We start from the raw sequence: 15,231 nt of genomic DNA on the forward strand, positions 1-15,231 counted from the left end.
ATTTATATTATGGCAGGAGAGAGATGGTTGAGCTTAAACAAGTTATAGAAACTGACTTTAGGATTATCACGGAATGGTTTGATTCTAATAGGGTTTGTTTGAATTTGAGCAAGACTCACATTGTTGGTTTTAATTCCAATGTAGCGGGTACCCTGTTAAATCATATTCATCTTCCTGCTTTAACAATATGACTGAAGATTTATTCAAATTTTCGTATGAAATTTGGCGCGAAAAGTGTCTAACCAATCAGAGTGCAGTCGGATGTTCGAACCATCGTATGACGGATGCATGAAATATCATCTTTACTCCAAGACTGTCGCCTTTTTATTTGTCAACTGTCAAATCACGTAACTACTAAATGTCATTTATATAATAACATAACCTAAAAAGAGTATTTTTGAGTGTATAATTATAAAAAAAAAGAAAGTTAGGAAATTGAAAATTTATAACTTTCTGCTTATTTTTAATAATAATCAAGTTATGCAATATCTTGTACTTATAGGTTTACTAACTTTGTTTGCCCAAGGTAACCCATAAGTTTAATGACGTGTGCCTCTATCTACATACATAACAATTTTAAGGTACAAGAGCCACTGAACAACAAAATGATGAAACCTCCTCCAACTCCTCAACAGATAAAAAGATCCTTGACGAAAGCCTTAAACCGATCTTCGACGATATCCAGCCTGAGTTTGACATATTTCCTGACAGCTCCATACCCAAAGCAGACCAAGAAAACACCCTGGCCAATCTAACAGTTGTAGATCAAAGTAACTCAACTAGCACCAACATATCTTCAGGAAAATTCCTAAATTGCATTAAGACTAATAACATGGCAACTGTACACCTTGTCAATGATACTGAGCTTATTCAACTCTTAGTACCAGACCCAAAAATTGGTTCTGAAAAAAACGCTCCTGGACAATGTATTGCTGTGCTTTTTTATTCAAAAAATTGTCCATTTTCGAGTATAGCTGCGCCACATTTTAACGCACTTCCAAGAGCTTTCCCTAATATTAAAATGGTGGCAATCAATGCTATGAGGTACCACTTGTTTAACACTCAAAATGGTATAGTAGGAGTGCCAACATTACTTTTGTTCCATAATGGTCGGCCCATGGTACGGTATAATGGATCTAACTATAATTTAGAGTCTTTTTCTAAGTTTATAACTAGACATACTGGTATGAATGCAGTAGAGAATTCAGTTGTGACATCTCAGGATTTTGCTGGTCCTGTTGTCAGTTCTCCATCAAAAGAATCTGATATGTTTTTAGTAATTTCATGGTTTTTTATTATTGTTTGTTCTTGTTATTACTTTTCAAAATCAAAAATGTGGAAATGGGTGGTCGAAACTATTCAAAGAAACTGGAGGGAGTCGGAACAACATGCTCACCCTCATGTTGACTAGAAGTGTTAATTTTAGGTTAAAGGGAGTAGGTTATTTTTGATTGTGATAATTTATTTATAATATAAAGACTGATCAGAAAAAAACAATTTTGGAGTATTTTTTGTAACTGAGTATTTCAATTGTTTCATAAGTGTATACAGACCAGATAGGTTGGCAATCTTAATTTCTTTTATTTTCAATGTGGAGTGAATTAATAAATGAAGTCACTTATTAATTGTCCAAATGATACTAGGACTAGGATGGTTTTATATTATGACAATTTAAATATTTTTGTAGCTAGAGAGAGCAGCACGAAAATCTTGGTTTCAGTTCAGTATTTTCCGCTATTGTTATTTTAAAGCCATTGAACATGCATCTCTTGGTTATTATTCTCTTCAAACTTTTATACTGGCAATTAAAACAATATTATTATATTTGAAATTTGTAATTGAATCTAAACCTTAATACTAAAATAAGTTATAGATATAATAATTATAGAAAAATGTGGCATGTAAATAACAAGTTTGAGCAGATACCAAAGCCCTATAAAAAAAGTGTATTTTAAGGAGTTAATTTTAAATATATTTTATTGATTGAATACATTGCATATATTGTTGGCTTACTGCCAAAACCAGATAAGTAATATTTTTGCATTAAATGTGACCTAAGTCTGTTTTAGCTGTACAGTTTTGAGCAAAATAAATAATTGCCAAAACAAGCCTACATAATTTACTACCCTTACATTGTCCAACACTTGAATTAAATTGAATTGACGAAACAGTGGGCTGCCGAGGCAGTTGTGCATATAGGTCTCCTGATGGACCCGTCATGCCCCACTTATTGTCCAACACTTATCTGGTTCAAGCAGTAAATTTATATACAAATTTTGATTACGAAAATGCACTAAACACAAAAATGGTGAAAATGTACTTATCTTGTCTTGGCAGTAAACTGATGATATAAGCAATTTTAAGCTTATTTTTAAGGAGTTTAAAATAATATCACTATTAAAATACAGGCCTAGATATTTTACCTCATCGACTACCGTTAGCTGAACATTTTGAATCTGTGCATGAAAATTAGAAGAAACCTTAAAAGCGTTTTTGCCATAACTTAGTAGTATATAAGATTTAGAAACATTCAATTAGAAGTTGTCTTAATGATTCTGTGAAAAGTTATCAATCCTTTTTAAATCCTGATTAAGCTGAAATTGAGCAATAGGAAGATATTGTCCGCATGTCGCTGTTATGATGAGTGTTTTATACAAGATATAGGACACCTGTAGATACAGTAAGGTAATTTGATTATTTGATGCCTGCCAGCTAAATAAAACCTAACAAAATCTATGGCATCACTAAAAAAGCCCAAATAATAGAAATTTTACTAATAACACTGTGACTATCACAGGCTCTACTTTTTTGTTTTCTTCGTTTTTTCTGATTTCATCAAGAAAGTTAACCAAACTGGTCTTGGTACTAAAGTACAAACCAGGCTGGCATTTAGGAATTAAAGAATGTGATTTAATAAATGCCTAAATTAAATAAAAATAGTTGCGAAGTTTCAAATTTAAGCACAAAACCAACATCATTCACTGTAGGAAAGGATATGTACATATTCCTTGCTAAATTATCCACAAACATTTATTTACTCAGTAAATGATACGGTACCTGTATACATATAAATCACTCCATAGTCCCCAGTGCAATCTAATTTCTTGACCTGCCTGGAATATCTGAGCTCACATTGCCAACATATTAAGTGTCTTATTTGCAGAAAGTATGTTTTTTTTGGCTTTTAAACTAATATGTGAAGATTTCTTTAATACTAGAGTAGGTAGGAACATATGTACTTTTCATGTGAAGCTAAAGCATATTTTAATTCCTTTTTTAAGTCCTTTTTCCACTTTATAATTGCCTTACATGTACCTACATAAAAACTAATTAAAAATAAAATTATAATAATACCTACCTAGCAGACATAATAAGTTTTCTAATATAATTCTGTGTATTTACAAGACCCCATTTTTGTGTATAAATTGAAAACAAAAAATATTGAAAATCTAATTGACTCATTTGTATTGGTGCTATTGAAATTTATTTATTTTACTACACTTTTTTATTATAAGTGAGCAAATTTTTTACAATATTATTATATCATTTCCTTCAATATTTTTGCTAATTGTGATATTTTATAAAAGCGGTCATAAAATACTCAACTATAAAAGGTTGGTGTTTATTACATTTCCACTAATGTTCATTTTATCATCAGGGATACCCACAAATTCTTAAAACACCGTAAAATAGGAAATTACATGTAGGTAGTCACTATTTATTAAGACTATTTTTAAAGCAATAAATTGGTATTTTTCTTATGATGGTTTTTAATCTGCCATCCAACACATTATTGTCATGCATGTTATCTCTAATTCAGGCAAACAACTAAAACAACATTTTTAAAACATACAATTTATAATTAAATTAAATCTAAACCCTAAAAAAATAATAAACACAGTTACAGATAAAATAAATAGAAAGAATTACAAAAAAAGTTAAAAATATTGTGTACAAAAGCAAGATGAAACATTATGAATATATACATATTTTCAACTAAATTATAAATAAATAAATATTTATTTATTTATCATATTATTATAATTAGCTTATACCAGCTACCTACATAAAAATTAATTAAAATTTTAATAATACCTATCTAGCAGACATAATAAGTATTCTAATATAATTTTATTTGTTTAAAAGACATTGTTTTTATTTAGAGATAAACAAATGCAAAGCAGAAGCAACAAGAAATCTGAAATGCATTAATAATTATCTGAGTAATAAAAAATATATCTAACATAAACATAGATTAAGTTACATACAAAAATATTTTGTACTTTCTCCCTAGTTTTAATAATACATTCAGGTACTTCAGTCACTCCATGAGCCTCCAGGAGTTCCAGGGCTATCTAAATTACTTGATGAGCTTCCTATACTTTCACATGCCTCCATAAATAGATCCGGGTTCACCATTTCCATTACTCTCCAGGCAAGTGTCTTACCTGTAAAAATTATTTTTTCATTAATAAATTAATTTAAATTGATAAAATTGGTAAAGTTCCTACCCATATGAACATTTCCCTTAATCTCCTCGCTATCTTCGCAATAATGCAGAGCAGCTTTTCTCAAATTTTCACATCTACATTGGTCAGCAAGCAAAAGAATATTCGCGACATTGCTAGGAGTTAAGCTTTCTATCAGATGACGTTCGCACAGCCCCTTAAGGCCTTGCAGGTTATAAATCATACTAATTGGTAGAAGTTTTGATGCATATCGATCAGCATGATCCACTTTGTCAGTGTAAATATATCTAAGAAGTTCATTAACTACTCCGTATGAGTATTCTGGTAGAGAGAGAAGATATTTGATGCCCTAGAAATATAATATGGTATAGTGTGAGTTATGAATGGAATACTTAAAAATAGATACCTTATGTTTATCATCACTATGTTCTTCCAGTCTTTTCGCAAGTTTTTCACTTCTTGTTCTAATAATCCAACTATGAGCCTTCAGAGGAGTCTTCTGGCAGTCCTTGTTTTCTTTATCACAATAGCATTCGATGAGCGTGTCTTTACTTCTTTCCTCCATCTGCAGCCTAGCCATGTCTTGGGATAAACTATGCACCTCTTCATCACTTTGAATGATCTGAATCTTTACCATTATCTTAACATCTTTATCTAATAATAAATACACTTTGTTAGTAACTAGTAATATGGAAAAATCAAAGACAAAACATACCAGCATCTATATGCCTGTCCATGATTCCCAAACTTTTATAGCCAACAGAAAGAAGTTCTTTGGTGTTTTGTAAGTTTAACACAACACTGGAAATGGGACAGCATTCCCAGTGTTTTATGTTGGCGTCCCATATTCCAAATTGGAATCTTACTCTTGCCTGACCGGTTTCCTCGGTTTCGCAGCCCGTTAGGTTAAGACATATTACCAGGGGGTTGGTTACTTTTTTACCATTTGCACCTAAAAAACAATAAACCCGTTATAGTAGAAAATTTTAAAATGAAGTAAATGGGAACTTTACAGGAGTTCATTGTATATCTCTGAATCTTTTCAAATTTATCATATACAGTTTTTTATTTAAAGTATACGATAAAAATGTTTTAAATTGCAATAAAAAATTCTCAGTTTATCTCAGTTTGAAAACATTTTGTGACGCAAATCTTTTGTTTTTCTGCAAAATTATCATTGAACAAAAAACTAATTATATTTTTTTGTTGTCGTACGCAGGCAATTTGTTACGCGATCGCTAAAATCCAATTAAAAAAGACTTATTTAGTAAAAATACAGCAATTTCTGGAATGTCAATTAATGGGTTTTTGTAGTTGAAATAGGTAATATCAGGCATTATTCACTAGTTTAGTAAGTATGACGATAACGAATATACATATGTATATGTAGCTGTTATTCGAATTGGCAAACTACGAGAAAACAAATATTTATGTTAATTAGAATATTATAGTTAACATTGAATGTAATCATCATAAGTGAATCATTTTTTTTGTATTAAAGGTTTTTTCGTGACTTTCCCACACAATTGCAATTTTTTTTATGATAGTCTGTTGGGACTCAGCACAACCAGTGAATATGTAAGTACCTTAAAAGGCTTTGCTGGATTGTTGACTTTTAATCGCGTGAATGTAAAAAGCACCGCGTCAAGTTTGACAAATTTAATATGACAAATAAGTGGTGAATCCCCTGAAAAGAGGAGGAAGATTATGTGCGTCGTTAGTTTTGATCTCCGCTCTTAATCCCCGGGTTTTTAGTTTTTTGGTTGTAAACTACATTTAGTGTTATAAAATAAAGTATTCATAACACTGGGCGCTCACACAACCAAGCAAATGTGATACAGTCAAATCCTTCATAAAAATTAAGAGGGTCTTTACTCAAACAATTTTTGTCTTAATTATATTCTCTTAAAATGCATAGATTTTTGTAAAAATTAATAAAATGTGATTTTTAAAGAAATTTCAAGATAAACTTTTTTTAAGAATTACTTGGATTTTTAAGGGAATCATAAGATTTTTACATTGCCTTTTCAGCCAGGCTACACAGCAAACAAATTTTATTTTGAATCTGGCACCTTTTTCAAATTTCCATTTCACTTTTGGCCAAAAACCAACAAATGCTAATAACTTGATTTCTATTTGCTTTTTTACTTTCACTATAATGGCAAAAAACATAAATAAGTGTTTATCATGAAATATCAGAGTAACATCTTTTCAGACCTCAGGAACCAACTCTAAATAACATTTGCAAAATGTAACGACGTCATTATAATTCTCTACGATGTACAAGTGATGTAATGATATTTTAATAATTTTTTAAAATTTACAATAAATTTATAAATTATTATTAAAAAAAATATTGAAATATTAAGGATTTTCTATTATTTTTTAAAATTATGCTGTCCTGTCTAAAGCTAGATGACAAAGAACAGTCATGATTTAAATTGTAAATTTAATTTTTGAAAAAAACTAGTATCTCGCTAAACTGTTTTTTGTTTTAAATTTTACGTTATTCATTTGTCAATAATATTAAGAATTTTTATCATTTAATCCCACCCAAATCTTAATTCAACCTCAAAATATAAATGATGTCTTATCAAGGAAACATCTTTTTTTACAACTGAAAGGGCCTTTTAGAAAAGAAGACATACTGAAATACATTATTACTTCAACTAACACACACAACTGGTTCATAAATGACTTCCTAAAGACGTGCTTACACTTTTATCTTACATCTGAATAAGGCGCTATGAAAAGGCCATGACGACTTTCCAAATCAACTTTTGAATATATTGTATTATTTGAGATGTGGGCAGGATTTGGAAAATAAAATATCACTTGTTTTGTTGTCGAGGTTTCGTATTTTATTTAATCCCCCTTCAAGGCTCTATAAGTGCTCTATGAAGAAAATGCTTAAGAGCTGTTTAAAGAAATAAAATAAAATCAAGAGAAAAATTACGATATAACCTCATCAAATGCATTGGTTTCGTTTATTTTTTGAAACATGTCAGATCAAAAAAATCCAACCTAAAACTCATACTATCTGTCCAAAAATGTACCTTGTCGATTTGTAATCGTAGAGCACTTTGTACTAATTCGCACAATCTTACAGCTAAAACTGCACTACAAAGCTCTAACCTTGGTATGGATATTGTTTTTAGCGGTGCCACCCACGACTTTGCACACAAAAGTTGTGTAAAACAAGCGTTAGTTTCATCAATTGATCTTAAATAAATACAACAGCCGTACGCAGATTGGGAAGCATCACAAAAAAAGTGTATTTCTATGTATTTGGCGTTATGGAATAAAGCATATCGTTTTATGTTAATACTATTAATTAAATTAAGGTCAGTTACTAAATTTAACCATATGTTATTGATATTTGAAGGAAGGAGAGAATCCCAACCCTCTTTACATTGCCAAATATTTTGCATTAAAAGCTTGGCACGAATAATAATTGGTGCCAGCAATCCTAGCGGATCAAAAAAAACGTTTCGTAATTTTTTGAGATTTAATGTTATGATTCTTTAGGGAATACGTTAATCTATCAGACTTAGAATCCCAAACCAAACCTAAGGTTCGTTTTGTCTCGCTTGGACTAACATAGTATTTATCATTATTTTTGATAAAACCGATGGATTCTGGAAAATTTGATGCCCATTTTCTCAACTGAAATCCATATGGCTCTAAAATTTCTTTAATTTTGGATTTTAATTTAATTGCCTCCTCAACTGTATTGGCACCACTGATGAGATCATCAATGTAGAAATCAGAGAGGATTACATTCTCTGCATGTGAAAAGGTATCAATACTTTCAAAGGCAGCTTGCTGCAATGCCCTTGTCGCTAAAAATGAGGCAGCTGCTGTACCGTACGTTACAGTTCTAAGTCGATAATGCGAAATTTCATTTTCGGAATTTTCACGCCAAACGATACGCTGCAGATCTTGTCGATCTATTGAAACCTTTACTTGCCTATACATTTTGGCCACGTCAGCTGTAATTACAATCGTATGTTGACGAAAGCGAAGAAGAATTGAAATTGGTTCATTGTCGGGCCAATAAGAAGGATATTATTTAATGATATACCTGTGCTTGTAGGACAAGAGCCATCGAACACTACCCTAAGCGATGTAGTGGTACTCATTTTATTTACAACACCATGGTGAGGTAAATAAAATAAGTTTCTTCCATTATTTTCGATTTTTACATTTTCCGGTTCGACCTTTGACATGTGCTCAAGTTGTTCATATTCTTTCATGAATGCGATATACTTTTCTTTAAACTCAGGATTCGTTTTAAACTTGCGCTCCATAGATTTTAAGCGCTTAATAGCGGAATCTAAAGAATCACCCAAAAGTTCGTGATTTTCTCGAATAGGTAATCTAACTATAAAATAACCATCCTTGTCGCGATCTAATGTTTCTTTAAATATTTTTTCACATATCTTTTCTTGTTTTTGAAGGTGGTAGACAATGGTACAGTGAAAACATCTTGTCGGACTTGCATTGTCTTATTTATTTAATGTAACACGACGTTTCGGTTGGTAAGCGTTATTAAAATTTGTTAAAGTTACCGTTAAATTGAAGAAAAATCATCAAGAAAATTTTGAAAGATTTTTTATAAAGTTTTCAATGATAAAAGAAATAGGATTAAAACGTAGACACTTTTATTAAATTATATGTTGCACTCTACATCGTATAACTTAAATAAGCATTATATTAATAATTTACATCTTGCATTTCCAATAATAATTTCGCATTCAACGATATTTAGCAGTCACTTGTTTGACCTTCCGTTCTTTCTCATTACAAATTTTATGTAATCGTCACAATGTGTATGTGTAATTTTTCATGCTGTTTCTATGCAGATTTCGCTATAGTTTTGCACTTTAGCGATTACGTTATATCGCAGTTTATAAACCCGATTTATATTAATTTGGGTTTCGGTTGCTAATAACTACTAAGAGTTGAATATATTAACCTATCTTGTACCAGAACCCTCAACTTTAAGAAGACATAAAACTTTTTAGATTCATTTGTTTCAAGTAGTTTCATTATATATGCATAAATTTCCATGTGAAATTAATAAAAATGAAAAATAGTTTTGCCTTGTTTAATTACAGAGTTATAGCTGTTCAAATATTGGGAAAAATGCATTTTGTTTTTGTTTACCCTGTACCTGCATTCTCAAAATAATAATCTGAAATTCTGCAAAAATTGTTTCAGTAATGACTTTAACACAATCTCTAGTGATTAGCGTATCCAGTTTTTTTTCTTAGAAATGTTTTTTCATTATTTTTTTTTGAAAATAAATAGTGGTTCATCAACGCACTACCGGAGTTATTGATAGTTACTTTAAAATAGGAATATTGCCTGCCTAGAAAAGTTTATTTAGATAAATTTTAACATACATTTTATCGGTAATCGTTATTAGTTAGAAGTGTTTTGTTGTTTTGACTTTTACATTAACTCAATTTACATTTGTGACAACTGCTTTTAATACAGAGATACAGAGAGAGTTAGAAGTACCGTTAAAAGAATGAAAAGTAAGTCTTTTATCTATGTCCTTTATCTAATTTTATATATTTGAAAATCGCATGTTTTTTATAGTCCTACATTATTTAAAAAAAAAAATAATTGTTATTTTTAGAATAGATTGATGCGATCTATATCCCACATGAAGTTTGTCAACTTTGACAAACTTCCAAACTTAATTAATTTAACTTAATAAATTTTATCAACTATCCAAAGGACATAGTTGGAACTTTTGAGGTTCACATTGCACAAAAAAATGAGAAGGTAATAGATACGAAGCTGCTGGTTCCTACAAACATGAAAGAAGTTGTTGATTCATCAAAGTGGAAAAAAGGTCAGATAATCTGTATTCATGAATCTGTACTCCATGTATCTACCGAAATTCAGTTTAGGGAGAATTTAAAAAAAGAATTCTTAGAAAGTTTACTGTTGAGATATTCTTTTCTTATTTTTCGATCATGATGTACTCGTACTAACTTTTAATTAACTTTAGTTTAAAGTATGTTATGACAACAATCCCCACGAATTTTAATTAACCAAATTTTAACTTTTAAATTTCATTCGGGATACCATTCTTTAACTAGAGTTTAGCACTATTGGTCAACTGATGAAGATAAAGGAATTGACATAATACCTGTAGTGGAAATGCCACAAAGTCACCAAATCTTTTTTGTAACAATGGAACAAGTTGTCCATTATTGGGCAATAGATAGAACTATTGAAAAAGCTAATCATCATGCAGTTGATGTAGCTTATGATGATAAATTAAAAATTTTCATAGTGCGTTGAAATTACAAATTCTGCCAAATTTTGGGAAATATTTAGTGGTGGGCAATATTTTCCAAATGCATTGGACAGTTTGGTGGTAAATGCGCGGAAAATTTATAATTTAATAAATCTTTCAAGTCCCTAGATTTAGAATCACATACATTTACATTTTCTAAAAACTGATATTAGTAGACCTGTAGGAAATGTTGGTCGGTACCAATCGGATATCGATCCTCATAGTCAAAATTGATGTAGAATATGTCGTAGTCATACAGTATACCTCTGTACTAAGTGTAATGTTTCTTTTTCATACTGGTTGTTTTCAGTTTTATACAATATTATCAAAAATAGTGAGCGTATTATACCGTGATTTGCTTACGCACCAGTTTTTCTTTGGACATACAACTTTAGATTCTGCAAGTTAGCGATATTTAATGATTTGCACCCAGGAGTTTGTTTTTTTTACAAGCCAGTTAATAAATATTAACAGCTACTACTAAAAACTTAGTCTTTTATTTGTCATTTCTCTCCTTGGTGTTAAATGTGTTATAAAGAATGCGTTACCTTTCCAAAATCTGACAGCTATATTCCAAAAAGTGGTGACCCCGTTTACAGAGCACCGAAATTCAGGACTATCCAACAGATCCCTCTTTTTGATGGTATGAAGGAACCGTTTGATTTTCCATATTTTCCGGAACACCAGCTCCGAGGCCACCTACAAGAAGGAAAATACAAAGCTAAAAAAATAAAAAAAAAAACGTTAAAAATTGGCATGACATTCAGCGTTTTAGGGCGAAAGTTCTTCAAACAAAATAGATTTTTCGTACAGTAAATACAGTATGTAAGTAAACATTTTCCAACTTACTGGAACTAAAGTTTTAAATTTATTGTAAAATATATTAAAAATTGAAAATATATTACTTGAACAAAAAAAAAGTAAAAATACATTGAAGCAGAATCCTTAAAGATAATAAAGATTTATCCTTTTAGGAATTAGCATCTTTTATTTTGAAACACCCTATAGGATTTACTTGTTATTACAATTTAAAGAGAAGAGAGAGGAAAAAGAGCAAAATTATAACAAAATTATTATCTAGTATAGGAATTTTTGTTAGGATCGATTTTTTAACTGAAAAAAAAAATTCGGCAACGTTTGTGATATTTTATCATTTTTCAATCATGTTGAGTATATTTTTTAATTTTTTTTTAAATATCTTTTATATTTGCCCTAAAGATATAGATGCTTTAATTGATAACGTGTTAACTTTATTTATAAAAAGTGTATTTAATTATTGCAACTATAAACTTTATAACATTTGTCAATAATTTAAAATTTGTTTTGCCAAAAAATGATGCCAACATTATATTGCTTGTGTAAATTATCTATTTTAGCATTTTTAATAAATTTCTTAAGGGATCCTTTGTTACTATAGTAAATTAAATTTCTTTTGTTTTATTCATAGATTTTTAATTTTTTTCTGTTAATCACAATTAAATATTTTTTTCTATAATGTAAATTTTGCATTTTTTCACTATTATCTCAAATTTCTTTTAAAATTATATTTAATTTTTTTATTATAAGTTTAATTTAATCTAACCCAGTAAAATATCAAAATAATTTTTTCCTCATAATATGATTTTACTTTATTTATAAAAATGTAATTTGAGTAAAAACATATAAATATTGAAAATTACAAGAACAAAAATAAATAAGAAAAAGTATTAAAATATAAACAAAGACAATTTCTACAAATATTTCCTTGTATTGAGGCAAATTTGATATGTTAAAAGAAAACACTAATTTTATATATTAAAATATAAAAATTACATATAACATATAACAAAACTTATATAAATATTAAACCTATGAGTAATATAACTCTATGTCTATGTCTATCCAATAAAATATCTACAAAAAAATAAAATTATTTAATTTATTGTCCATTTATTTTTAAAATTTTATTACAACATTAATATATAAAATTTCAACATTTTATCCAACCCAATTCAATAAAATATAATTTTTAGTTTATAATTATAAGATATCAATTTTTTATTATTATTTTTTTTAGATTCTAATCACAAATTTTTTTCGTAAATTTTATTTGAATATTCCTCTATACTATGTGATAACAACCTTCAACTGATTAAAATGCTGACTTATGTTCTATCACTTTTTAATGGAACAATCAACTTTTAACGTAATTCTTACAATAATTTTATAAAATTAAAAAGTAACTTACAGGTACTTCAAGTTCTTCATGGATAGATCCAACTTCGACATCTAAAGCCTCTTTAGAATTGGCTTTGGGTTTTCCCTTAGGCTTGGTCGGCATGATGTTGTTTAATCTGAAATAAAATTATGCATTTTAAACTATGATCCTCAGGAAAATTATAATCTTATCAATGATAAAAATCAAAAACTCACTTAATGCATGTAATTTATGAAGAGGTTTAACTTGATGGATGAATATAATCAGTCAGCAGATTTAAAAAAAGACTATAAATGTTAGATTGGATGTAATTGACCTAATAAAGGTCATAAAAGTGACCTTTAACTAGTTAAGGTCAAGATTTTTGCTGTATATAAGGCTAAATTTAACATATTGTCAAAGACCAATATTGCGGAAGTGTCATTGTAAAATTATTGTAAATTCTAGTTTACCTAGCGATGGCCATACAGTTAATGCAATTTATAAGCAAATAATTAATTTTTTTATATATGGATAAATAATACCTTGAATCAAGGGAGCCATATAAACAAACAAAAACTTTCTCCAAAATATCACTATAAACTTTCGAATATATTGAGGTATCAATGCATGACATATTCCTAATACATTCTGTGTGGTGTATTCAAATTTGATGACGATAAATTGGATAAGGATACTAAAAATAGAATTCTTAAAATTATTTGTGAAGGGTTCTAGGAAAGGAAGTCATGGTAATATACAGTTATATATGGAAGCAATTTAATTGTCTATTAATATAATAATTTGTTAAGTAATAGCGGAAGTTTTATTTTTAGATTTGGGTACAAAAATCTATTAGGTACCAGTTTAATTACTTTAAGCTAAAGTAAATTGAAAATAGGATATTTTAGTACCCACCAAATAGCACGTATGAGTTATTAATACGTAACTTGATATTTTCAACTTCATTTTTATTCTAATGATATTTGATTTCCTCGTTTTGATTTTTTATTGTATATATACTATTTAATAAAAAAATACAAGACATATTAAATTAAAATAAGGACAAAATTCAATTTCAGAAATGAAAAAATATACATTAACCTGTAAAATATCCTAAATAAAAGAAGGTAAGCATATATTATTTTATTTATTTGGATTTTCATTTTTTTTCAATTTAAGCTTTTTATAACAATTTCACATCTTTTCTAACGAGCTTAAACTTTAAAATTATAATTAAATTGAGGAAATAAAACATTAAATGTATTTATCACTAATTTTTAATGCATGTACTTTTTTACTGTTCAAATACTAAATTAATTTATTAAATCTTTTAATAAGATAAGATTTTATTAGCATTTACAAATTTTGTAATTGAATGAAAATGTATAAAATATTAATTATTATTATTTACTTATTATTAATTTATACTGGATAAAAATATGGCACAGAAATAATTAGACAAAAAAAAATGAAAACTGAAACCAATACGAAAAAAAATTAAAATTTTAAATGAATATACAATATCTATGAATATCTTGTTGCAATAAGATTTTTCCACTTTACAAGAAAAATATTTTTTGATAATAAAAGTGGGTTATAATAAAAAATCGTAAAACCAAATTAAATAAATAATTTTCTTATATTAATCATTTTTATTGGTAGATACTGTCCCAGAAAATTTCTGAACACAAGAAATAAAAACATCAATTTACAACATAAATATATTGAAAGCAAAAGCCATTTAGAAAAACAAAAAATATAAACAACAAATTAATGCAAGGTAAATTATAATAAATAGACGTAGGTACAAATTAATTTATTTATGGATTTGAATGGAAGGTTTTGTAATGTAATAGTTAATACTTTTTCGGTCATAATACATTAAATATATAAAAAAAATCGTCTTCCATTTTCGTAGGTTCGAGGCTCTTACATTTATTGTCTTGTTCTAAAAATTAATAAGATATACTTAAACAAAGTAAGAAACATGATTTTAATTAAATACTTATACCAATACACCCACTTTTAAATATTATTTTATTAAAAACGAATGTCTGGCTTCTGTCTCTAGCAGTTCCCAGAAAATTACTTAAAATTTAAATAATATTCAGACAAAAAAGATCATTGAACTGTATTCAATTAACCCGCCTACATAGATATATTCTTAACACCAATAATTTGAAAATAAAACGAAATATTCACAAATTGATTTACATTAAGTCAATAAAGAAAAAATCATTAAAGAAAAAACAGTGATAAATGGTTAT

The 15,231-nt window shown here is 28.4% G+C and overlaps 2 protein-coding genes across 4 annotated transcripts in view; one reads left to right on the forward strand and one right to left on the reverse strand.

The window, feature by feature from the left end:
* The first annotated feature begins 358 nt into the window (after nt 1–358).
* On the forward strand, nt 359–1,497 carry LOC126737118 (thioredoxin domain-containing protein 15). Its single transcript, XM_050441856.1, has 2 exons — nt 359–526; nt 582–1,497. The coding sequence occupies exons 1-2, from the start codon at nt 481–483 to the stop codon at nt 1,409–1,411; spliced, it is 876 nt and encodes a 291-aa protein (XP_050297813.1). The 5' UTR covers nt 359–480; the 3' UTR covers nt 1,412–1,497.
* Nucleotides 1,498–3,879: 2,382 nt separating this feature from the next.
* LOC126737116 (speckle-type POZ protein-like B) overlaps nt 3,880–15,231 on the reverse strand; it is a 40,290-nt gene continuing 28,938 nt past the window's right edge. For 2 of the 3 annotated variants that reach the window (XM_050441855.1, XM_050441854.1), the window contains exons 2-7: nt 13,013–13,118; nt 11,334–11,484; nt 5,185–5,421; nt 4,876–5,123; nt 4,512–4,818; nt 3,881–4,448 (exon numbers count right to left, since the gene is read on the reverse strand). In XM_050441855.1, the coding sequence (XP_050297812.1) occupies nt 4,318–4,448; nt 4,512–4,818; nt 4,876–5,123; nt 5,185–5,421; nt 11,334–11,484; nt 13,013–13,105 (1,167 nt within the window). In that variant the 5' untranslated portion in view covers nt 13,106–13,118 and the 3' untranslated portion in view covers nt 3,881–4,317. Of the gene's footprint in view, nt 4,449–4,511; nt 4,819–4,875; nt 5,124–5,184; nt 5,422–11,333; nt 11,485–13,012; nt 13,119–15,231 lie in introns of all 3 variants that reach the window. The other variant, XM_050441853.1, reaches the window with a different exon arrangement.

The sequence above is a fragment of the Anthonomus grandis genome, chromosome 6 (assembly GCF_022605725.1).
Source record: "Anthonomus grandis grandis chromosome 6, icAntGran1.3, whole genome shotgun sequence".
In the NCBI taxonomy this organism is placed as follows: domain Eukaryota; kingdom Metazoa; phylum Arthropoda; class Insecta; order Coleoptera; family Curculionidae; genus Anthonomus; species Anthonomus grandis.

Bases quoted from the DNA above. Each gene is read 5' to 3' on its own strand.
- LOC126737118 (XM_050441856.1), top strand. From the start codon at position 481: ATGCAATATCTTGTACTTATAGGTTTACTAACTTTGTTTGCCCAAG. The intron at 527-581 runs GTAACCCATAAG...AACAATTTTAAG, and splicing joins ACTAACTTTGTTTGCCCAAG to GTACAAGAGCCACTGAACAA.